This window comes from Mirounga angustirostris, unplaced genomic scaffold (genome assembly GCF_029215605.1).
Source record: "Mirounga angustirostris isolate CCGP_5_RB_7025 unplaced genomic scaffold, mMirAng1.0.hap1 SCAF_16, whole genome shotgun sequence".
Taxonomy (NCBI): domain Eukaryota; kingdom Metazoa; phylum Chordata; class Mammalia; order Carnivora; family Phocidae; genus Mirounga; species Mirounga angustirostris.
The window spans coordinates 56,754,828-56,779,294 of NW_026991724.1; the positions used below are offsets into that span (position 1 = coordinate 56,754,828).

The following is a 24,467-nucleotide window of genomic DNA, read 5'->3' on the forward strand; positions in this document are numbered from 1 at the left end:
GGTGTTTGTGGCCGTGAAAATAAAAATGATAAAGAAAATGCATTCTAGGGCGCCTGGGTGGCTCAGTTGGTTAAGCGACTGCCTTCGGCTCAGGTCATGATCCTGGAGTCCCAGGATCGAGTCCCGCATCGGGCTCCCTGCTCGGCAGGGAGTCTGCTTCTCCCTCTGACCCTCCCCCCTCTCATGTGCTCTCTCTCATTCTCTCTCTCAAATAAATAAATAAAATATTTTTTAAAAAAAAGAAAAAGAAAAAAAGAAAATGCATTCTACCCACACAATGGACAGTAAGTTGTAAACAGGAAGAAGGACTGAAACCTGTTTCGCTGTGGGTGCACCTCAAAACAGGATGCTAAAAATGGTTACTTTACGTTTTGTGAATTTCACCTCGTTAAGAAAAATAAGAGCTATCGTCTCCGGAAGTCCCTGGACTTATGAGGTGAGAACGGTCATCTGCATTTTTGGCAGTGGGTATTCTTAGTCCCGGGGTCACAAAGCTGGTAAGCGGCAGATCTGAGACCTGAGACCTGGCTGTCTGTCTGTCTGTCTCCCTTTAAAACTTGCCCCGTGGGGGCAGAGGAGGGCTGTGTGGCGAATTCAAAGTTTCCGCTTCCTCCACCAAACCAGCTCTGACTCCATTTCTCTGCTCAGTCCCATGAGCAAGGTTTCCTGCCTGGCAGGACTGTGTTGCAGCCCCTGCCCCACAAAAGACAGCAAATTCAAAGCAGGGAGAGCAAAAGAAAGGAAAAAGAGGGGAGAGAGAGAGAGAGAGAGAGAGAGTCCTCGAGTGCTTCTCTGCCTGCAAGCGCAGTTGAGGCGTACCTGCCCGGTGTCGCTCGGAAGGGATTGCAGGAGTCGTGGGTTATGCTGCCTTTTCTTGAGCTGGTGGCCAATCCCTGTCCCTCCCTGCCTGTCATGCTATAAAGAAAATGGTTTCATTTGGGCACACCTCCTGGAGCTCGGCGCATCCGCAGCGTCTGGGCCTGCACACCTGTCCTCGTGCCGGAGGCTGGAAGTCCAAGATCAAGGCGTTGCTACCGCTGATGTGTCTCCTTGGCTTGTAGACTGCAGTTGTCAGACTGCCATTCGTAACAAGAAATATGCATGCGGTCTTCACCTAAAGCCCCTGCTATTTCCCGAGGGACAAGAGCCACGAAGGTAATCGTTGCTGTGAAGAAGTGACGTCTGGATGGCTCCGCAGGGCAGAGGAGGGAGCTGGAGATGGGTTCCATTCCCCCAACAGACCCTGGGCACCCCTCCCACTTGCTTGTCCCTGGGTCACGTCCTTTTATAATAAACTGGTATAATGTTCCTCGGAGTTGTGTGAGCCACTCTAACAAATCAGTTGAACCAGGGGAGGGGGGTGCAGGAACCCAGGTCTACAGCCTGTGGGTAGATTGGAATCTGAGCTGTGGGTGGGGGGCGTCTTGTGGGACTGAGCCCCTAACCTGTGGGATCTGATGCTATGTCCACGTAGATAGTGTCGGAATTGACTTGACTTGGAAGATACCCAGCTGGTTGGTGGTGTGGGGGGAAACACATCAGAACTGCTGTCAGGGGGCGCCTGGGTGGCTCAGTCCGTTAAGCATCTGCCTTCGGCTCAGGTCATGATCCCGGGGTCCTGGGATCGAGCCCCGCATCGGGCTCCCTGCTCAGCGGGAAGCCTGCTTCTCCCTCTCCCACTCCCCTTGCTTCTCCCTCTCTCACTCCCTCTGCTTGTGTTCCCTCTCTCGCTGTCAAATAAATAAATAAAATCTTAAAAAAAAAAAAAGAACTGCTGTCAGAATCCGAGCCACCTCCTCCCCGTGTCCTCACGCGGTCTTCCCTCTGTTCCCTTTCTGTGTCTTAATCTCCTCTTCTTAGAAGGGCATCAGTCACATCGGATTAGGACCCACCATGTGACCTCATTTAATGGAATTACCTCTTCAAAGACCCCGTCTCCAAATGCAGTCACTTCTGAGGCACTGGGGGGTTAGGACTGCAGACAAGAAGGTAGGGGGGACCCAGAGCAGCCTGGCACATGGTGTGTACTACCTCTCACCGTGAGGAATAAACCCAGCGTGTGCGACTCCAGGTGCGTTTTTGGTGGTCAGTGAGCAGCAGGAATAATTTGACTCTGAGGAAGGGAAGCAGAAATTCTTAGTGGGCAGAAGAAAAGGGGCGGAGGCTTCCCAAGGACTCAAAGAGGAGACTGGACAAAGTGAGGCCATGCCCCCCTCCCCACGCTTGTCAGCTCAGGCCTCCCCCAGGAGACAGGGAATGACTTTGGAAACCGGATGGATGTTTTAGTATTGAGTTCGGCTGGACTATTGACCCCCTGAAATTGGGACAGTTGGAAAACCCCAAAATGGCAAGAAAATCTGGAAGATCTGCTCCAGATATAGCCCTGGGGGAGGAAGAGGAGACTCAGACAGATGGTGTGTGAAGGCAGGGTGAGAAAGAATAAAGCTGTTTCCTGTTCACACCAGTGAGCCCAGACTTTTTTTTTTTTTTTTACTATCCTATCATTTTTTTTTTTTAATTTGGATTTTTTTTTAAGTAAAATTTTTATTTTAGATTAGTTTTAAGTTTACAGAAAAGTCGCAAGCCTGGTACAGAGAGTTCCCATATACCCTTCACCCGGTTTCCCCTGCAGTTACGTCTTGAATGGCTACAGTATGTTTGTCTCAGCTGATGAACCAATGTCAAGGTATTATTGTTAACAAACATCCACATTGTATCAGGATCTCCTTAGTTTTTTACCAAGTGTCCTTCTGAGCCCCTATCCCATCCAGGGGAACACATTATATTTGTCACCATGTCACTTCATGCTCCTCTGGGCTCTGACAGTTTCTCAGACTTTTCTAGTTCTTGATGAACTTGACAGTTTTGAGGAGCACCGGGTGGGTATTTTGTAGAATGTGCCTCAACTGAGGATTGACAGATGTTTTTCCCATAATTAGACGAGGGTCATGGGGAAGAAAACCACAGGGATAAGTACCGTTTTCAACACACCATATGGTGGGCATAATCAACATGCTAATGCTGGTCCTAATCCCTGGGAGGCAGTGTTGGTGAGGTTTCTCCATTACAAAGTTAGTCTCTTCCCCCAATTTTCATGCTATTCCATTTAGAAGGAAGCCATCATGCTCAGCCCAACCCAAAAAGTAGGGAGTTCTGTGCTCCATTTCCTTGAGGGTAGAATATCAACATAAATTATTTGGAACTCTTCTGCATGGGGCACTTGTCTATTTTCTCCCACTCATCACATTTATGACTTTATCCAATCACTTATTTATATCATTTTGGATCTATCGATATTTATTTCATGTTTGGGTTATAATCCAATACTACTTGATCTCTTCTGTCGCTCTAGTTATAGTCCTGCTCTTCTCAATATTTTGTAATGCAAATTTTCAAACATAAAAAAGTTGAAAAAACATTCCAGTGGGGGAAAAAACCCAAAGAATCCAATTATAAGATGGGCAAAGACGCTGAACAGACATCTTTCCAAAGAAGACATACAGACAGCCAATGGCTTCATGAAAAGACACACAACCTCACTCATCATAAGAGAAATGCAAATCAAAATCACAGTGAGATATCACCTCACACCTGTCAGAATGGCTCCTATCAAAACAGCCAAGAGACAACAAGTGTTGTTGGTGGGGATGTGGAGAAAAAGGAATCCCCCTGCACTGTTTGTGGGAATGCAAACTGGTGTAGCCACTGAGGAGAACAGTATGGAGGCTCCTCAAAAAATGAAACAGAAATGCCCATAATCCAGCAAATCCACCTTAGGTATTTATTGGAGGAGCACAAAACCACTAACTCAGAGAAATCCTGCCATTTGTGACAACATGGATGGACCTTGAGGGCATTATGGTAAATGAGATAAGTCAGATAGAAAAAGATAAATACTGTATGATCTTACTCATGTATAGAATCAAAACAAAACAAAAAAACCCCAAACACATAGATACAGAGAACAGATTGGGGGTTCCCCGGGGTGGGGGAGGGAGGAAAGGGGTGAAAGCTGCAGTTATAAGATGTATAAGTGCTGGGAATCTAAGTACAGCATGTGACTAGAATTAACTACCATATTGTATAGTTGAAAGTTGTTGAGAGAGATTTCGCCACACACACATACAAAATGTGACTACGTGAGGTCACGGATATGTTAATTGACCTTACCGTTTTGTAATATAGGCATGTATCAAATCGTTACGCTATATACCTTAAACCTACTCAGTGTTCTCTATCAATTATATCCCGGTACAGCTGGACAAAATGAGGAATATTACAGTGAATACCCAGATATTTGCCACCTAGATTCTACCATTAATATTTTATTACATATCTGTCCCTCCATCGATCCATCTTATTTTCTTTTTTGATCCATTTCAAAGGGAACTGAAGACCCACTACACTCCCCCACCCCGCCCAATTCCCCAATACTCGAGCATGCATAGGATTAGCTAGAGTTCTTATTTTCTTTCGAGGTAAAATTTGCAGTGAGATGCACAAATCTTAAGTGTAGCACAAATGCAGATCCCTGTGAAACCCAAACCCTAATCAAAATACAGAATGATGCCCTCACTCCAGCACCTTCCCAGTCAGCCCTGTCCCCGCCTTCCCAGCGGTAACCCTTGCTCTGATTACTGTTGATACCATAAATTAGCTTTTTTGTCTGTTCTAGAACACCATCCAAATGGACTCATACAATATATACTCAACCACTTTGTTAAGCTGGTGAGTATCCCTGAGTTTGAGCCCTGAGGAGTACATGCTGAACTCTTTAGCCAGGACCTGCTCTGGTCTTCCATCAAGAGAGGTAGGTCAGGAGGCCTTCCTGGAAGAGGTGTCATTGCTGCCTCTCTCTGGCTTCCTTCCTGCCTCTCCGGGCTGCTCCTCCGCAGCCTCTTTGTGGGTCCCTTCCTCCGCTTGCTGGTGCTGCTGAGCATCTGGCTAGACCAGAGCTTATGAATCAGCCAGCTCCAACCCACAGACAGGTTTTATTTGGCCCACACAGTATATTTTTTTTTTTTGTATTTGAATTCGTTTTAACATTTAAGAGCTGAGGGATTTTGCTTTTAAAAATATCCAGATTTCTGTCTTCTCCTGGAAATTTGAAACATCTGGCAATGCTGCGTCCCTCTTCCCATATGGCAATCATTGGCTGAAACTAGAGAGGAAAAACCACGTTCTCTGAGCCCTACTCCACTGGGGGGTTCTCAGGCACTCCAGCCCTGAATTAACAGCTATAGAGCTTGAGATGGCATTGCAGTGGTATTCAGCCAAAAACCCTAGAAATGCTCAGGGACTACCCTGGGAAAACCATTTATCTTTCCCATGAGAAACAGACTCAGAGCAAGGGCAGGAGAAGGTCAAAGAGAACAAATTTCTATCAGACAGCATCTCAGCTCTCCCATGGACTGGGATGGATGCCTTGGGCTTAATCAGGGAAGGCCAGAAGCAATGTCCTAAAGAATGCAGACCTTCTGGGACCCAAACTGTATGTGAGGGAGACAGAGATGGACACAAGAAAAGGAGCCAGAGGGAGAAAGGGAGATTCAGTCACCAAACCTTTTTCTGAAGGGGAGTGAAAGGGAGTGGTGTGTGCCTGTCTGTGTGTATATGTCTGTCTGTTCATGCATGCACACATGCTGTGAGGAGGGGTGCAGGAGTAAAACACTGAGTGCCCCCCCCTCCACTGCCCCGGGAAGCCAATATAGTCTACTTCTACTTAGTAAGAATTACTCCTTTTCTAACACCAACCCAGATTGTTCTCTGGCATTCAAGATTAGTGTTTTTCAGATTGCAGGTTAAGACCCATTACCCAGTCATGAAAAACTTAGGTTGTGACCAGATTTTTATTTCCGAAATAGAATAAGCATAGAAGATGAGAGCATTGTGCTTATTGGAGGTCAGTTTTGTTCATGAAACGTTTCACTTCAGATGTGTGTGTGCATGTGTGTGTGCACCAGATCACATTGTAAAATGTATTTCTCAGTGTGGTTGAAGTCCCACACCCTCAAATATCCATATTGGGGAGGGTGGACATAAGGCCAGATGGTGGGAGACTTGAAAGCAGGACTAAGAGGGTTTGTTTGACCTGATCCCATGGCTCTTTTTTTTTTTTTTAAAGATTTTATTTCTTTATTTGACAGAGAGAGAGACACAGAAAGGGAACACAAGCAGGGGGAGTGGGAGAGGGAGAAGCAGGCTTCCCGTAGAGCAGGGAGCCCGATGCGGGGCTCGATCCCAGGACCCCGGGACCATGACCTGAGCCGAAGGCAGACGCTTAACGACTGAGCCACCCAGGTGCCCCTGATCCCATGGCTCTTGAGTCACTGAGTCACAACGACCACCTCACCCCACCCACAGATACATGAGCCCAGCTACACACATTATGGAATTTGGAATTCTTCTCCCCCTTAGCAAGTCCTGCTCGTTCTGCAAACATTGGCTGCAGACATGATGTGGAAGATTATCCAACAAGGGCTTTTAGGACAGGCTAATCTCACCTCTTTCCCCTCATTTTACAGATAGGGAAGCAGAGACTCTGAGATGGGAAGTCACTTGCCTGGGGTCACTTAGCACAACTCATGGCTTCTCATCTCAGGAAATTTGTCATCTCCAGGCCCCATGCATCCCATCTAGTTGGGGACAGTGGAGGACATGACTCCAGCCACTGGAGTTGGAATTGGAGATGGGCTGGAGAAGACTAGGGTAGAGAGGATGAGAGAGAGAAGGAGAGAGAGAGAGGGAGTGTGTGTGTGTGTGTGTGTGTGTGTGGTGAGGACAGCTATCCTCACTCTTCCGTGTCTCCATCCAGATACTCCCTCCAGTATCACACCACCATCATCATCACTCTCATTCCTATCAGCACCACCATCATCACCATAACCATCATCACCACCATCACCACCATCACCATCACCATCATCACCATCGCCATCACCACCACCATCATCACCATCACCACCATCATCACCACCACCATCATCACCACCACCATAACCACCATCATCACCATCACCATCACCACCATCATCACCACCACCATCATCACCACCATCATCACCATCATCACAACCATCATCACCATCATCACCATTATCACCACCATCACCACCACCACCATCACCATCATCATCCTCATCATCACCACCATCACCACCATCACTACCATCACCATCACCATCATCATCCTCACCATCATCCTCACCATCACCACCAACATCATCTCCATCATCATCACCATCACCACCATCATCACCACCCCATCATCACCACCATCATCACCATCACCACCATCACCATCATCTCCATCATCATCATCATCATCATCACCATCATCACAACCATCATCACCACCATCACCACCACCACCATCACCATCATCATCACCACCATCATCACCATCACCACCATCACCATCATCTCCATCATCATCACCGCCCCATCATCACCACCATCATCACCATCACCACCATCACCATCATCTCCATCATCATCATCATCATCACCATCATGACCATCCCCATCATGACCATTACCACCACTATCATTATTTTTCTTCTAGCAATGGGTTGGGCAACTACCTATCCTCAGCCCTTTCTTACCAATCTGGGGCACAATATTGGGATGAGAAAGGTGGAGTACTAACCTCCCCTTTTTCCTCCTGCCCATCTCAGTCCTTCCAGAGGAGGCCAGGGTGTGGGGACCCCAGGTGGCAAAGTCTAGCCTAGCTCCACAAGGGTGGGAAGGATCCCTGGGTCGGATTCCTGGGAACCTTAGTTTTAGCTCCCACAGTGACTGCCCGGGTGGTGATGTCAAAGTATCTGGGTCCCCTCCAAGGGTCTCTACTTCCCCACATATCAGGTGGCATCATTGGGTTCCTGTGAGACTCATTATAGGCCGCGGCTGGAAAAATACTCTGTAAACTGTAAAGTGAATGGCAAGGGGAAGGGGGACCCTTATGTACACTGAAGTAATCCTTAAAAAGTTTGGAGAGGTTCTTAAAAACATGGCAGGCATTCTTATAAAGATGGTAGGGGTCCCTAGATAGATGAGCGGGGTTCTTCTTGGGGCAGGAAGGGTCCTTAAGCAGATGTGAGGGGTCCTTAACACTGGCATACAGGCGTACATTCTGGAATGGTCTGCACACCTAGGAAGGTTTGTGTATAGAAGCTGTGTTCTTATGCAGATTTTAAAAGGTGGGGCTTTTACCCAAATGACAGCCTTTACAGAGGAGAGTACCCTTACACACAGAAGTGAGGGGTTTTTTTATTGATGCAACTGACCGTTATTTGTAAGATGCTGTGCAAATACTTAGTGACTTTTGCACAGACATAAAGGATCTTCCTAGAGATAAAGGGATCCTTTGCTGCTGTGGGGTGATAGCACAATATGAGCGGCCTCATTTGGACAGGGATGTCGCTGGACAGCGTGGGACCTGCGCCGGCCGCAGGTGGGAGCCGGCACTGAGGGGCGGAGCGCTGGGGCCCCGCTCACGGCGCCGCAGTCCCCCCGGCAGCCACCAGGGGCAGCACCGTCCCCGTCTGGCCCGCGCCTCCCTCCTCCTCCCCCAGTCTCCGCCCCCCACCCTCTCCCTCCCCCTGCTCCTCTCCCCTGAGCCCCGCCAGACCCCGCTCCGCCCGCGCCCCGCTCCACTGCCGAGGCTCCCGCAGCCCCGGCGTCGGCCCCGCTGCGCCCTCCCCGGGGGCTATGGGGGCGCCCCCGGGCTACCGACCCTCGGCTTGGGTGCATCTGCTCCACCAGCTGCCCCGCGCCGACTTCCAGCTCCGCCCGGTACCCAGCGGGTTCGCGCCCCAAGAGCAAGAATACCAGCAGGTGGGAGCGGGTGCGGGGTCCTGGGGGCGGGGGCGGAGGTGGGGGAGGCAGAGCTTAGGGGTCGTGAGGGAGAAGGGGGCTGGGTGACAGATTCCTGTGTTCTCCGGGGGTGGGGGCCGGGCCCGGACTTTGGGGTATCTGAAAGAGGAGGAGCAGCGGGCTCCCATACCTGGAGGTTCCCCTGGGACAGGGGCTGGGAGACCAGAGCCCTGGTTCCTTAAATAAAGGAGAGTCAGGGGCCTGGACCCCTTAGTCCCAGAGGAGGGAAGGGACCGGGGAACCTTGGATTCCAGGGTCTCTGAGAACTGCCCGGGAAGCTAGCCTCCAGGGTCACCAGGGCGATAGGTCCACTCTCCGTGTCCTAAAAGATGCCCCCTCCCCTGATAGAATCAGGGCCGTCCAGTTAAGGTGAGACAGGAACTGATAATGGTGGAGAGGAAGAAGGCTGGGGTGCCCTGGTTTAGGACGGGATTGAGTCCCGAAATGGGGAAGGGGCATGAGGGATTTAGGGCCAGGGCTGGGTAAACGAGGTGGAGGTGCTGTAAGAGGAAGCTTCCAGCCAGTCCCCAGTCCCAAGACAGAAGGGGTGGTCAGGGTGCTCGGGGTGGGGGGAATGAGATTCCATTTGGGGACCAGAGGATGACAGAAATGGGTCCGGAGGGTGGGGCTGGGGTGGGAACCTTACAGAAGCGGGGGTCCCTGGGGAAGGGGGCCCAGCCCGGGTCAGCTCCAACAGGGGTGAAGGAACTGTCCCCTGACCCAGTTTAATTCAAGTCCTTGACTTTGAGATTAATGAGGAGCGAGGCTTGGCTGAGCCGCGGAAGGGTGGGGGAGTGTGTGCGTTGGGGGGGGGGGGGTGCCTGGGAATCCTGTGGAGCCCTTGGATGTGTCCTGGGCCCTGCCTATAGGGTCTAGGCCCCTGGGATCTGTGCTAAGGAGCTCCTGGGATAAAGGGCTGGGGATTGGAGAGCTTAGGAGGTGTGTGTGTGTGTGTAGGGGGGGTCCCAGAAAAGCAGAGAGGGGGATGTGTGCTGTATTCTGAGCTATTTGGGTCATGGCTGTGCCAGCCGGGAGCAGCTCCTCCCTGCCTACTCCACGCCGCCCTCTCCCCACCAAACAGGGACGGCCATCCCCTCGCCCACAGCCTCTCGTGTCCACAGTCACGACCTCCAGTGCTGGCCGCTGACGCCTGCTCAGGGCAGAGGAAACCTCCCCACACAGCCATGCACCCGTTGCTGGCCCCAGTCACTGCCCGAGGCACTGGGAGAGGCTCACTCCGCCCCTCCCAACAGGCCGGGTGACAGCACTGGGACGGGCGCGAAGTCACACGGCCCAGGAGGGGACACTGTCCCCCAGGAAGATGACCGCTCTGGGCACAACTGGAAAAAGTCAGGCATGGGGTGACACCGGGCTGGGAGACACACTCACACCCCCCCCACACTCACGTGTATACACACCCACAGTCACATCCATGCACAAACACGGACACACATTCCCCTCCTCACACACTCACACACCCCCCACACTCACACATATATACACACACTCACACAATTACACAATTCCTGCTCTCACTCACTCACACATTCACTCACCCCAAGCTCACTTGCATACACACTCTCAACACTCACATTCTTACTCTCACGTACTCAGACACAAATTCACACATATATACACATATATTCACTCATATATGACATACACATGTTCACATTCAAGCACACTCACAACTTTCTCACACACACACACACACACACCACGAGAGACCACTCAGACTCAAAGAATCATGCCCAGAAACACACAAATGCTAACAGATCACTTTCACACCTGCAGACCTAGGTGCTCCCACAGAGACACTCATTCTCTCTCTCTCTCTCTCTCTCTCTCTCTCTCACACACACACACACACACACACACACTCCACACCCCACTGCAAGGCAAAGGCAGAGACACACGGTGGTTTCCAGGAAAGAGCGTTAGTGAGTCTGGAGGGGTGATTCCGTTCCTGATGTTGCCCCTTACCTGCTGGGTGGCCCAAGGTAACCCCCTGCCCCATTCTGGGCACCCCCTGTAAAGCCCTGCCTGGTGGAGAGCCCCGTTGTCCTGCGAGGCTTTTCCAACTGCACATACCTGTTCTCTCCCTGCCTCTGTCCTCCCAGCCTTTGGTTCTGCCACCATCTGTCTCTGTGTCTCCTTTCTCTGCATCTCTGCTTTTCCACTCTTCTCTCTCTATCTCTCTGTGCCTCCCTGTCTCCAAGTCTCCATCCCCGAGTCTTGCACACACACCCTGTCATGGAGGCTGTCACGCCCCCCACCCCGTGAGTCCCTGGGTAACAGACTCACGCTGCAGTGGGTGTGCAGAGCTCAGCAGCAGGGGAGTGAGTGAGCAGTGAGAGGGGAGGACCGGCAAGGAGGAGGAAGAGGAAGCCTTCACACCCATCTCCAGGAACAGGCACCCCTGTCCACCCCCTGATCCCACCCAGTTCCGGATGCAGGTCTCAGAAGGTCCTGGGAGACGCTCTATTCCAACTGCCTGGTTAGGATGAGGAGGAGACAGTCTCAGAGAGGGAAGGCCCCAGCCGAGGGCCACACCCAGAGCAGAACTGGAACCCAAGATTTGGGCCTCTCAGTAGGAAGCTCCCTCCAGTGACCCAGCCAGCCCCAAACCGCCGAGCCCCAGCGGCCAGCCTGGGAGGGGCTGGGGACCCCATCTTTCCCCACAAACCTGAAACCCACAGGCTGGGCTTGGCCCCCCATTCTAGCCAGGCCTGCCTTCCACCTCCACCGAAGTCCCGGATCCAGGACCTCCAGCCACGCAGGGAGGGAGCAGCGAGCTCCTCTGAGGCCTCATGTCTCCCCCTTCCCCAGGCCCTGTTGCTGGTGGTGGCCTTGGCAGGCCTGGGCTTGGGCCTGAGCCTCATTTTCATTGCTGTCTACCTCATCCGCTTTTGCTGCTGCCGGCCCCCAGAGCCCCCCGGAGCCAAGAGCCCCCCACCCGGGGGAGGCTGTGTCACCTGGAGCTGCATTGCTGCCCTTCTCGTCGGCTGGTAATGGGGCCCCAGGGTGGGTGGGGAGTGGGGACAGGGCTCCCCACCATCTCGGTCAGCCTTCCTGGGGGTGTCCTAGAAGCCCACCTCAGCCTTGCAGCAGGGAGGACTGCTCCCATTTCATGGATGGACAAACTGACTTTCAAGAGGAGTGACTTCCCAAGGGCAGCCAGGCCTGCAGGAGCGGGTAGGGGTTAAGAGTGGCTTTGTCCCCGAAGAGCTGTGTGGCTAGGGGAATGATGTAATCTCCCCAGGATTCAGTTTCCACATCTCTGAAACGGACGTTACATACAGTAACACCCACCTCCTAGTTACGGCAGGATTAAATGAGAGAACGTACAGTGCCTGGATCACAGTCGCACTCGGTGAACAGTAACGGGTGATGTCATACATTAAATCATTCATTCATTCATTCACTCATTCCACAACTATTTCTTGCGGATCTGCTATGTGCCAGGAGATGCTGAACGGGCCAGACGAGGTTCTTGCCCTCGTGGAGCTGATGTTCTCGTCAAGGAGACAGACAGCCCAGTAATATTTACAGTCCAGGAGGCCAGACCTGAGCTGGTCTAACTCCTTCCCACAGTAACCCTGGGCAAGTGTCAGGGAGAGGGAGAGAGAAAGCGACTTTTCAAGGCCCCTTCGCCCAAGTGGCGGAGTGGAGACCCGCAAGCCCCTCTCAGGGCCCGGGTCGTGGTGGTGGGGTTCTTCTGCGGCCCGTCCCCCTACCCCGGGGGGGGGGGGGCGGGAGAGAGGGGAGGAGCACTTGAGGACACACCCTTACACCGTTTACCAAGAGCCAGCTCTAAGCACAGCCCTCCCGGCAGGCCACCCCCACAGATCGGGCCGCCTGGATCCGAGAGAGACCCGCCCCGGATCCGGGGGAGTGGCGGGCTGGGCCCTACCCACTGCCTCACAGCGGGGAGCCGCACAGCGTGTTTGGGGGTGTCTGTGGGGCAGGAGGCCTGGGCGTCCTGTCTCCAAACTGCTTCCTCTTCGGGCTCTCCGGACTGGGGGTGGACGGGGGTGGTGGACAAAGACCCCGTGGGGGAGACACAGGCCGGCCCCCAGCGGCCTGGGAACAAGAGCAGCTTTGTCCCACTGTGAACAATGGGCGGGGGCGCCGGGGCGGGCGTGGGATCCCACGGCTGGGGGTGGGGCCCGTGGCCCGGGCTGGGAACTGTGAGGGCGTCCGGCTCTCTCCGCCGGGTCGGAGGGACACACTGGGGGGGGGGGGAGGGGCCCGCATTCAGACCCCACAATGGAGCTCTGTGTGCCGGCCGCGGAGGGGCGGGGGCGCAGGCTTCTGGCCCATCGGCCCACATTCCCTTGCTTCGCTCTCAGCTGGCCAGACGCTTGGGTCCCGGGCGCGGGGGGAGGCGGGGAGCTCCAGGCTCGGGGCCCCCCGCCCCGGGAGATGATGACTGGGGGGCCAGCACTCCTGGGAAGCCCCAGGAGGCGGGGAGGGGATGGCGGCGCCCTGAAGGGACAGGTGCTTGAGGAAAGGAGGGAGGGCTGGGTGTGGGGCCGGCAATCCTGGGGGGAGGGCTTCTCCTGGGGCTGGGCGTGACAGGGGTTCCGCTCCAGTGAGGTGCGGGTTAAATCTGCTCCCCCCCCGCCCCGCCCCTCCACCCACCCTTAGCATCACAATGACGTCCCGGGGTGGGGGAGGGGGCTTCCCGTTACCTTGGCAACCGGTGGGGGCCATGCTGGAGACGTTCCTTTCCCACGACGGGCTGGACCGCTGGGGTGGGGGGTGGGAGACGGAATCGGGTGTGTGAGGAGGTGGGGGGACGCGGCCCCAGGGTCCCGGGACGGACTGTGATTTCCCGTCCCTCCCCTTCTCAGCGCCGGCATTGGCATCGGTTTCTATGGCAACAGCGAGACCAGCGATGGGGTGTCCCAGCTCAGCTCAGCATTGCTGCATGCCAACCATACGCTCAGCGCCATAGACCACCTGGTGAGGGGCCAGGCACCGGCCAGACCCCAGACCCCAGACCCACACCCAGACTGGTTCCCCATACCCGGACAAAGGGCCACCTCCCAGAGAAACGGGACCGAAACTCAGAGCCAAGACCCCACGCCTGAGATTTGGGACCCCAGCCTCAGACTCAGACCTCAGACCGTACACCCCACCTCCAGCCCTGACTGCAACCGGGACCTTGCACATGGCCCCCTCAGACCCTCAACCCAGATCTGAAACATGGGGCTCAAATCTAGACCCCAATTCACTTAGTCTCAGCCCTGAACCCCTGCCCTCAGGTCAGATCCAGGCCCTCAGACCTGATCTGTGGCCTAAACGAAAGCTCAGGGACCTCAGTGCTGAGACCCAGGACTCTGCCAAGAGGTCTCACTCCCATCCCTAGGCCCAGGGTCCCAGACCCAGAGCTGAGACCCAGGCTGACCTCAGACCTCAAATGTCATGTCCATTGCAGACCCTGGACCATGGAATTGAGACTCAGGACCCCAGACCCAGGCAGGCAGGTGCCAACTTCAGACTCAAAAACTCAGGCATAATTCTAGTTTTGGTGCCTTAATCTTACCTGGGACCCAAGCCACTGACCACCCAGAGCTCCTGATGGGAGGCCACAGACCTGTACCTCATTCCACAGATGTCCTAGCCCCCAGATCTCAGACACCTGCCACTCCTACTTCACCCCACACCCTTGGACCCAACCCCGGCCTCCCCAGACAATGCCCTCCTCTGACCCCAGATTGCCCCCTGCACGCAGGTGTTGGAGACGGTGGAGAGGCTAGGTGAGGCCGTGAGGACAGAGCTGACCACTCTGGAGGAGGTGCTGGTGCAGCGCCCGGAGCTGGTGGCTGCTGCCCGGGGGGCTCGGGGGCAGGCGGAGGCGGTGGCCCAGCAGCTCCAGGCGCTGGCCTTCTGGCGGGGAGTGCCCTTGAGTCCCCTGCAGGTGGCCGAAGACGTGTCCTTTGTGGAGGAGTACAGGTGGGTGACTGCTCGTCCTTACCCCGGGTGGCAGGGGTTCTCACCCTGGGTGACTGTGCCTCCTGGGGACATTGGGCAACGTCTGGGGACATGTTTGGTTGTCGTAACTGGGGGAGGGGGAGCTACTCGCACCTGGTAGGTGGGGGACCAGAGATGCATCCTGCAATGCACAGGACGGCCCCTGCAGCAAAGGATGACCTGTCCCGAGTGTCACAGTGCCCGGGCTGAGTAACCCTGCCACGGAGGTGGACCCCACGGCCTGCTCACATCTTCGCATTCATCCACTCACTCACTCACTCACCCCTCAGTCATCCATCTGACACGTGCATCCACTCAACAGATCCTGATTTAGCACCTTCTGGTGACAGAGAGGGGTGCCCCAGTGGTTAGGAACATGAGCTCTAAGGCCAGATGGCCACTCCGTGACCCTGTGACAAGTTACCAGTTCCGTGCCTTGGTGTCCCGATCTGTAAAGTGGGAACGATGGGTAGTGCTCCCCTCATTGGATTGTTGAGGATCAGATGAGTGCTTATCCGTATGTGCTTACAACAGTGATGGGCACACACTATACAGATGTGTGGAAAATGTAAGTTTTTATGAGACAGGGCAATGAACAAAACAGACGGCAACTCCTGCCCATCTTCCAGTAAGGGGCCCAAGAAGGAGCAAACACTTGTGAGGTGGTGGGTGGTAAGAGCTTTGGAGAAAAGTGAAGCAAGGGAGGGGGATGGGCTGGGGACAGTGACTGGCAGTTTGCACGTGCAGTGGGCGTGTGTGGGCGTCGGGGGCGGGGGTCTGGGGAGGCCGCACCGAGAAGGTGATATGTGAGGGAGGAACAGGTTATGCGGATATCTGGGGCAGGCACCCTTGCCAAGAGCCAATATGATGAAGTCCTCATTGCTTCGGCTGAGGAATTATGTCTCCTGTTTATCTGACACCTTCTGAGGGCCCTGCCCAGGCACCGGGGCAGAGGCAGGACTCCGTCTCTTGCCTCCTGGCTTCTGTGCTCCTGGGTGGAGGCCCATCAGGGCTGAAGCAGTCCATGATAAGGACACCCCCGCGGGGCCTCAGACAGGCCTGGGTCCCAGGGAGTCCGGGTTCTGCACTGTGGCTAAGCCACGTGCCAGGCTTCAGCCCCCCTCTAGGGGCCCCAGGTAGTCGTGCAGGCAGACTCACCCCGAACAAGGAAACGTCTCTGGATGTACCAATATGAGTGCCTGGGCCTCGGGAGTCCTCCCCCAGCTAAGGTGGCCAGTTTCCTGCAAGGTTACTGGGGCCCCTGGAGGGAGAGCTTCCTGGCCAAGTTCCTGGAGGCCCAGAGCAGGTGCTCACAGCGGCTTAGGGCAGAAGGGTCGGCTGCTCCTGACGGAAGCGAGAGAGTGAAGCTGGGGTGTGCGGCGGGGACGCTGGGAGCAAAAGCCTGCAGGTCTCCCGGAGCCACGCGGCCCAGCTCCCCCTTGGGAAAGGAGGGTCCTCTTGCCACTCCGGCGCCCCAGCCTCACAGGGCTGTGTGGGGACCACGGCCAGTGCTGCTATTTATGGAGCATTCACGCCATGCCAGCCCTCCGAGCAGAGTGAATCAATCATTAATACTTAACTAGCATGTGAAGTTCCCTGCACGTTCAAGCTCCTATTTCAGGGTGTCCGTGTGCCCGGTACCCTTCTAAGTTTGTGCTCCTTAGCCTCACAACACCCTCTCGGAGCAGGTGCTGCTGATCTCCCCCACGTTACAGGCGGGGAAACCAAGGCACAGGAGGCAAAGCTCCTGAGACAAGGTTGCGTGCAGGTAGGAAGTGGAGAGCCTGGCCGAGCCCCACGTTGTGCAGTAGGACACTCGGCCCACGCCCGGGAACCACCCGCTTCACTCGGCAGGGTGCCGTGGCGGGTGGGGCTCCAGGGGGCCAAGCGCTCATGCCCGGTGACAGGGCCTGTGCACCGTCCAGCCGGGGTGGGGTTCCAGGCGCCCAGACCCTGGCACCTGAGCTCTGACCGGCTGCAGTGGCCCGCCTCCCAGTGCACCCATTTCACGAGGAGCTGGCTGTGGCCTGGGGACCAGGGCATGAGCGTGGGGGTGCCGTCCCCCTCTGCCACCCTGGCCTGGGAGCCTGGGTACGGAGGGCTGGATTTGCTGCTCAGTGTCACCCTGTCCCTTCTCCAGGTGGCTGGCCTATGTCCTTCTACTGCTCCTGGAGCTGCTGGTCTGCCTCTTCACCCTCCTGGGCCTAGCAAAGCAGAGCAAGTGGCTGGTGATCGTGTGAGTCTGGGTGCCCTCGGGGCAGGCTCACGGCCCAGCACAAGGGGACCTCTTTCCATCCCACAGCACTCTTGCAACAGGGACCACTGTCCTTGCCCGGTTCATGCTCTCATTCCCTTGTCCCATAGACTTCCATGGAGGTCCTGGGCTGGGTCAGCACATACAGAGACACCAGGCCTAGCGCAGGACGGGCTGGGCAGACCCGGAAACACAGGCCCTGAGGCGTGGGAAGGACTCCAAAATCCTAGGGGAAAAAAAAATTATATATATATATATATAATGATTGCCCTGAGGATGGGGTGATTACTGACTTCTACTGAGGGCTGTGCACACACAACCCCGTGAAGGAGGGGCCCGTCAGGCACCTGACTTGCAGAGGCAGAAGGTGACCACATCTGAGGCTGCGTGACCGTTACGTGGCTCACGGGAATCTCAAGACCACACCCTTATTTAACGGCTCATTCTGTGTGGCCAGCCCTCTTCTGGAACCCTCACACTGACCCTGTGAGGGTATGCTTTCCTTTTCCCCATTTAACCCAGGGGCAGATGGGGGCTCAGAGAGGTTGGGCCACTTGCCCCGGGCCACACAGCCAGGAAGTGCTGGAGCTGGTTTTCGACTCAGGCCAGCCCATCCCAGTTAGAGGGGCCCTTGAATCCTCCCTGCCTCTGGGGGCCCTGCTGGTGCTCCCCAGTCTCCATACCCACCCTGGGTGAGAAGTCCTGCTGTCCCATGCAGGCTCCCCCTGAGGTTTAGAGATGGTGACCACCCTCCAGTGCTGACCCTTGCCCCTAGACCCCATCCCCAGAGAAAAACCAGGCTGCAGTTCTAGCCCTGGCAGTGCCCATGCCTTGGAGGAGGAGTGTGGGCAGAGCAGGAGGTGACCAAGCTGTGCTCAAACCTGAGAGGCATGCCTGGGAACTACTGGGCTCCTGCGGATTCAAAGCGAGGAAGCAGAGCCCGGAAGTGGGCAGTAGCTCTCCCAGAATCCCAGAGCAAGGCGGGGGCATCGCTGGGCTGGCATCTGGGCTGCTGGCTTGCCAGCCCAGGGCCCTTCTCAGCATCCTCCCCCTCACTCCCAGGCAGGGACCAGATGTTCAGTTCAATGTCAACAATCACAGGTCTACGACCTGCAGCCCCATCCTCCCCCTGTCCCCCCTAATTCTGATCCTCCAGGCTCCAGAGGTTGGTGGGGAAGGGGGAGGGGCTGTGATGGGATTTGGGGCGGGGGAAGGGAAAAGGTGAGGCAGGTAAATGAAAAACCCCAGAACCCCAAACCAATCCCCTCCCCTTTTATAGGATGACAGTGATGAGTCTCCTGGTTCTTGTCCTGAGCTGGGGCTCCATGGGCCTGGAGGCAGCTACAGCTGTGGTGAGTAATGGAGGCTGGGCCCCTGGGCCCTGGGGCAGGTCCTAAGGGGAAGGACTTGGGGCCAGGAACACAGGTTCTGAGGTCTAGAAGCTAGAGACCTGGACACTAGGGAGGAGGGGCCTGGGGGTCTGGACTCCTGGGTCTGAGGGCCTGGACTCCTGGGTCAGGGGGAGGAGGGGGCTGGGGGCCTGGACTCCTGGGTCTGGGGGAGGAGGGGACTGGGGTCTGGACTCCTGGGTCTGAGGGAGGAGGGGTTGGGGGTCTGGACTTCTGGGCCTGAGGGAGGAGGGACTGGGGTCTGACTCCTGGGTCTGAGGGAGGAGGGGCTGGGGGCCTGGACTCCGGGGCCTGAGGGAGGAGGGGCTGGGGGTCTGGACTCCGGGGCCTGAGGGAGGAGGGGCTGGGGGTCTGGACTCCTGGGCCTGAGGGAGGAGGGGCTGGGGGTCTGGACTCCTGGGTCTGAGGGCCTGGACTCCTGGGTCAGGGGGAGGAGGGGGCTGGGGGCCTGGGCTCCTGGGTCTGGGGGAGGAGGGGGCTGGGGGTCTGGACTCCTGGGTCTGAGGGAGGAGGGGCTGGAGGTCTGGACTCCTGGGTCTGGGGGAGGAGGGGCTGGGGGTCTGGACTCCTGGGTCTGGGGGAGGAGGGCCTGTGGGATCGGACTCCTGGGTCTGAGGAAGGAGGGGCTGGGAGCCTGGACTCCTGACTCCCCAGGGATGATCAGGAAAGGGGTTGGGGGGCAGGTGAGCCAGACACTGAGTTCTGTGGGTGTGTGGAATTAGAGCAGTTTCTGCTCTGAGCCCCTCTTCCTAATGCCTCTCTCAGGGCCTCAGTGACTTCTGCTCCAGTCCTGACACCTACATCCTGAACCTGACCCAGGAGGAGACTGGGCTCAGCTCAGGTGACCCCACCAACCCCCTGCAGGCCCTGCATCCTCAGGCCTCTCTGCCCAGTCCTGCCTGGGGTCTGGTGGTGGGGGGCGGTGCTCGGTCTCAGAAGCTCTCAGCACCTCTCCTGGTGGCACGGGAAAGAGACAGGGATACAGATGCTGGATTCAGGAGAGAGCAGTTGGGAGACAGGGTTGGGCGTCCCTCCCCCAGAATGGGAAGATTTGGCCACTTGGGAGAAATGCTGCACAATTTAGTCAAGGGCAGGAGGGCAGGACGGTAGCCTGTCCCTGAATGTCGGGTCGCTGGGACCACAGGAGGCCCCCGGGCTGGGGAGGGGCCCCTGGCCCTGAGGGTGGGGAGGCAGCGCCCTGCTCCTTCCCACCTCCCCGCGGGGAGGCTCCGGGGACCCAGGCTCATGGGCTCCCCCTCTTTCCCTCCCATTTCAGACATCCTGAACTATTACTTCCTCTGCAATCAGGCGGTCTCCAACCCCTTTCAACAGGTTAGGGGTGCAGGCAAGGGAGCCGGGTGGAGGAGGGCGGGCTGGGGCCTGGACTGTGGGTCCTTGGGGAGGCTGCGGGCGCCGGAGGCCCTCAGTCCTGTGTCCCCGGGGAAGAGAGTGGTCTGGGGGCGGCCACTACCCGGTCCTCCTCCCCCTGTCTTCCCGCAGAGGCTGACTCTGTCGCAGCGAGCTCTGGCCAACATCCACTCCCAGCTGCAGGGCCTCGAGCGGGAAGCTGTCCCCCAGTTCCCTTCTGCGCAGGTCGGCCGCCCGGCGCTCCCCCCACAGCCCCGAGTCCAAGGGGAAGGGCGGCCTGTGGGCGGGGCCCGCGGCCTGTGGGCGGGGCCCGCCGAGAGGGGCGGAGCCCGGGCCAGCCCGGCCCCGCAGGAGCAGGTGGGATAACGCTCGCTCCCGCGCAGAAGCCTCTGCTGTCCTTGGAGGAGACGCTGAATGTGACAGAAGGAGACTTCCACCAGTTGGTGGCGCTGCTGCACTGTCGCGGGCTGCACAAGGTGCGCCCTGTCCCCCGTCCAGATTCTTCCAGGGAGCCCGAAAAATCCTTACGTTCCTCCCTTACCTATCCACCCACCCCATCCGTGCATCTGTCGTCCGCCTCCCCTCCCTCCACCGCCACCCCTCCCCGTCCCCCTCCCCGTCTCTCCCCTGGAGCCCCTGCAGCCTCGGGAATGCCGGAGCTAGACAGCGTGGGCTCCTGTCCTAGCTCCCGACCCAGACAAGTCACTAAGTACTCCGTGCCTCAGCGTCCTCCGTTATAAATGAACCGGGATCGCAGGGGGCAGTAGCTGTAAGGTCCACACTGAAGCAGCAGGCTGGGCAGGGCCGCCCGGAGAAAGCATGCCCGGCGTCCCGCAGACTCGTCCAACCTTGGCTCTGCTGCGGCTGTGTGGCCACCGGCAGGGGAGAGCCCCGAGTCCCCGTCCCTGTCACCCGTGAAATGACGGAGAGGATACCTGCTTTGCCGGGCGGGACCACAGTCTGTTAGGGTGACTCACCTGCGCCTGGCTTTACTAGGTGCAGCACAGGCGGGATGCACCTGCGCCCTTGTTAGCCATGCTGCTTTCATGACCCCTTCTTACAGAGGACGTGCAGAGGGCCGGGTCTCCCCACTGGCCCGGCACACCCCCTCTCCCTCTGTGAGCCTCCACCGCCAGGCAGTCACTCAGGGTCATCCCTTTGCTTCCTCACCCCACCCCCATCCCAAGGGCCCCCTGCCGCTCAGGCCTAGTCTTCTGCCCTGGAGGAGCGCACATGCCTCCTCCCCCCTCTTGTCTGTCCCCCCACGGGCTCTCCAACAGGGCTGCCAGATTTAGCAAACAACAAATACCTCTTCGCTGTAGGTAGGTCTCCCGCCATATTGGGGACATGTCTGTACTAAATATTTTTTTGTTGCTGGGCTTCTGAAATTCAAATCTATGCGGGCATCCTTAGTGATCGCATCCCTTCCATGGCTGCCACTGTCCCCAGAGCTTCTCAGATTGGCACTCTAGGAAGGGGGCAGTGGTGGTGGGGGGGGCAAGGAATCAATACTCAGAATTGCTGAATACCTGACCTGCAGAACCCTAGAAGGCAACCCTGCTCTTTTATTCAATGGCAAACTGAGGCCCACAAATTTCTCTGTGGTCCAGGCCAACACTGCGCTGGATCGCACTTCCCAAGGTTCCCTGTGGACAGAGGGGAGGGAGGGAGGGGGGAAGGTGAGTCAGAGTCTCACCCTCTACTCTGTGCACCCCATGACTCCAGGCCTCAGTTTCCCCTCTCTGGGCTTTAGGGTCCCCACATGTTACAATCAGGATTGAGGGACATCAGGGATAAAGTGGCAGGAGGGGGCCTCTGGAGCCTGACAGATCTGGCTCTAATCCCACCTCTGCCCTTTCCAGGCTTTGTGACTCTGGGCAAGTGGCTTGCCCTCTCTGGGTTTCAACTTTCTGCCACGGCAAAAGGCAGCAGTGTGAGGGGGCCCGATCTCTGCCTTGTAGGACCAGGAGGGGGATGAAAGGACATTGTCTAGGTGCCTGATGCAGTAAAAAGAGAACGCCCCATTGCGCTGACGGGCCCCTCGCTCGGGCTTCACTGGCTCAGTACCAGACACCGCTGCCCCCCGCCCAGGGGCTCAAGCCAGAAACCTAGGATCATCCCTTTTGCCGTCTGTCCTTACCTTCCACAACCACTCCCCAGGAAAGCTCTGCCGGCCCTTCCTCCGAAGCCCATCTGGACTCTGAGTGTGGCTCCCTCCACCATTGCTGCTACCCTGGTCACCCTCCTCCCCTCCCGCCCAGTGGCCGCAGAGCATTTTTCCTGCCCTCCTGCTGCCCCCCCATCTGTCCTCCCACAACAGCTAGCAGCTGGGTGAGCCTCTATCACACAATCCGATCAAGTTCTTTCTCCACTAAAGCCTCCAGTGACTCCCCTGCATGTGGATTAAAGCCTAGCTCCTGGCCTCATCTGCGAGGGCCCGGGCTGGTCCCAGCCTCAGCCCCTTGCACCCCGTCCCTGCTCGGGCCACAGCAGCCCCCAGACGGCTCCTGGGCCTCGAGCCCACTGTTCCTTCATGCTGTCGGGGCCCGGTCCTGCCCTCTGGTCCCCTCTCGGCTTACGGTCATCTGAAATGACCTTCTGGAGCCTCGTAACTCACGTAGCCCTGGGAGTGGGAGCCACACCTGCACAGAGCAGGCCCTTGGCTAATCTGTGGGATGAATGATGGCCGGGCATTCAGGAAATGGCTCAGCTCATTTCCAGGGATGCCGGGAGGGGCTGCCAGCATTTACTGAGCGTGCATTATGCGCAAGGTATAATTCCAAGTCAGGGGTTCTTCCAAGCATTATTCTAAGTGTTGTTGTAAGCCAGAGATTTTGCCCCCGGGGGGCATTTGGCAATGGTTGTCACAGCCAGGGTGGGGGTGCTCGTGGCACGTAGTGGGCAGAGCCCAGGGATGCTGCTCAACATCCTACAGTGCACGGGACGCCCCACGACGGAGAATCATCGGGCTCATGGTGTCGGAACCCCTGCACTGGACCAAGGCTGAGCCGGTGTGGTGGCTGGAGGTGGGGTGGAGGGGAGGCCAAGATTTGGGTTTACACCTGCACGTGTAATGATGACTGTGCCTGGAGCACCTCCTGTGTGCTCATACGGAGGCACGGAGATGTTGAGTGACTTGTCCAGCATGGCACAGCCGGCTGTGTGGGGTTGAGGGGGCGTGCCCGCTGACACACCGCCCCCCCCGCCCCCCCCGCCCCCCCAGGATTACGGCGCTGCCCTGCGGGGCTTGTGTGAGGATGCCCTGGAAGGCCTGCTCTTCCTGCTGCTCTTCTCCCTCCTGTCTGCGGGGGCCCTAGCCACCACCCTCTGCAGCCTGCCGCGTGCCTGGGCCCTCTTCCCGCCCAGGTCAGGAGGGGAGGGCGGCGTGGTCCTGGGGGGAGGCGGTGCGGGCTGGACCCCTGGGCCGCTGTTGGGGCAGCAGCCTCCTGACAGGTCCCCCATCCGGCTTCTCTGCCACTCCCATCGCCCCCCAGTGACGACTATGACGACGCAGATGATGATGACCCTTTCAACCCTCAGGTACCGTACTCGCTGGTCTGAGGGAGGAGGCCAGGGGCCTGTGATACAAAGCCAGATCCCCTCCATACCCCCTCCCCGATCTCCCCAATCTCCCCTGCAGGAATCCAAGCGCTTCGTGCAGTGGCAGTCATCTATCTGAGCCCCTCCTCCGTGCCAGACTGGAGCCTGAGCCCCCACCCCGGTGAGCTTCCAGAGCGGCACCCTGGCTCCCCCCGCGGCCAGCCCCTGCTCGCCTCTCCCTCGCTCCGGGCAGGGGGGTGGCCCTGCCACCTGCATCCGGCGCCCTGTGTCTGCCTCTCTCTGCAGTTCCTTCCCTGGCTGCCAGAGAAGACCCCACTAACCCAGCCTGACTGGGCTCTCACCTCTAACAGCACCTCTGGACACGGACACCCCCACGGGCTGCCTCCCTGCCCTGCCTCCTCTCCCACGCGCCCTTGCCTGGGGAGCCAGCCAGGGGGCAGGCCGGGCCCTGGGGCTGGCAGGGAGGGGCGGCCAGCTAGCCCCGCAACCCCTCACCCCTGGCCACCAGGCCCATCCTCGAAGGGACACGAGTGTCCTCGTCCCTGCCAGGCCCCAGGGGGCTTAGGGCCGTCATCTCAAGTTGCGGCACTAACTCGGGAATGGGTTGATTTGAAATAAAAGGGAAAACTTTATTTTACAAGCAGCTGGGTCCTTATTTGTCTCCTCCCTGCTCTGGCCTCCTGGTTGGGGCCAGGGAGACCCCTCCACTGCCGCCTCCTGGCTGCCAGGCATTTCCAAGGACATTGGGTTTTTGTTTTGTTGTTTTTAAAATAATAATGACTTTTTTGCCTGATTCTAAAAGTAGGACACATGTCCTGACCTAGGAAGAGATCAGACAAGCCAGGAATAGATCTCAGTGTGTGTTTGTGTGTGTGTGACACAGAAGACAGACGTCAAGTCAGAGTGAAAGGCCGTGTGGTTTTAAAGCTCTGCGGACACCATTGGTCTCTGCCTGGAAGAAGACGTTCTACAGACGAGACAGGTGAAGATCTACCGTAGACAAAGGAAGGAGCACACGTATC

At 57.0% G+C, this 24,467-nt stretch overlaps 1 protein-coding gene across 1 annotated transcript; it reads left to right on the forward strand.

The window, feature by feature from the left end:
- The first annotated feature begins 8,622 nt into the window (after positions 1-8,622).
- TTYH1 (tweety family member 1) lies at positions 8,623-24,062 on the forward strand. Its single transcript, XM_054511651.2, has 14 exons — positions 8,623-8,835; positions 11,704-11,882; positions 13,731-13,842; positions 14,615-14,835; positions 16,994-17,089; positions 18,387-18,459; positions 19,282-19,357; positions 19,793-19,848; positions 20,017-20,109; positions 20,268-20,360; positions 23,108-23,250; positions 23,379-23,424; positions 23,525-23,605; positions 23,731-24,062. Exons 1-13 carry the CDS (start codon positions 8,710-8,712, stop codon positions 23,561-23,563), a joined length of 1,353 nt encoding a protein of 450 aa, XP_054367626.1. The 5' UTR covers positions 8,623-8,709; the 3' UTR covers positions 23,564-23,605; positions 23,731-24,062.
- The last annotated feature ends 405 nt before the right edge of the window (positions 24,063-24,467 follow it).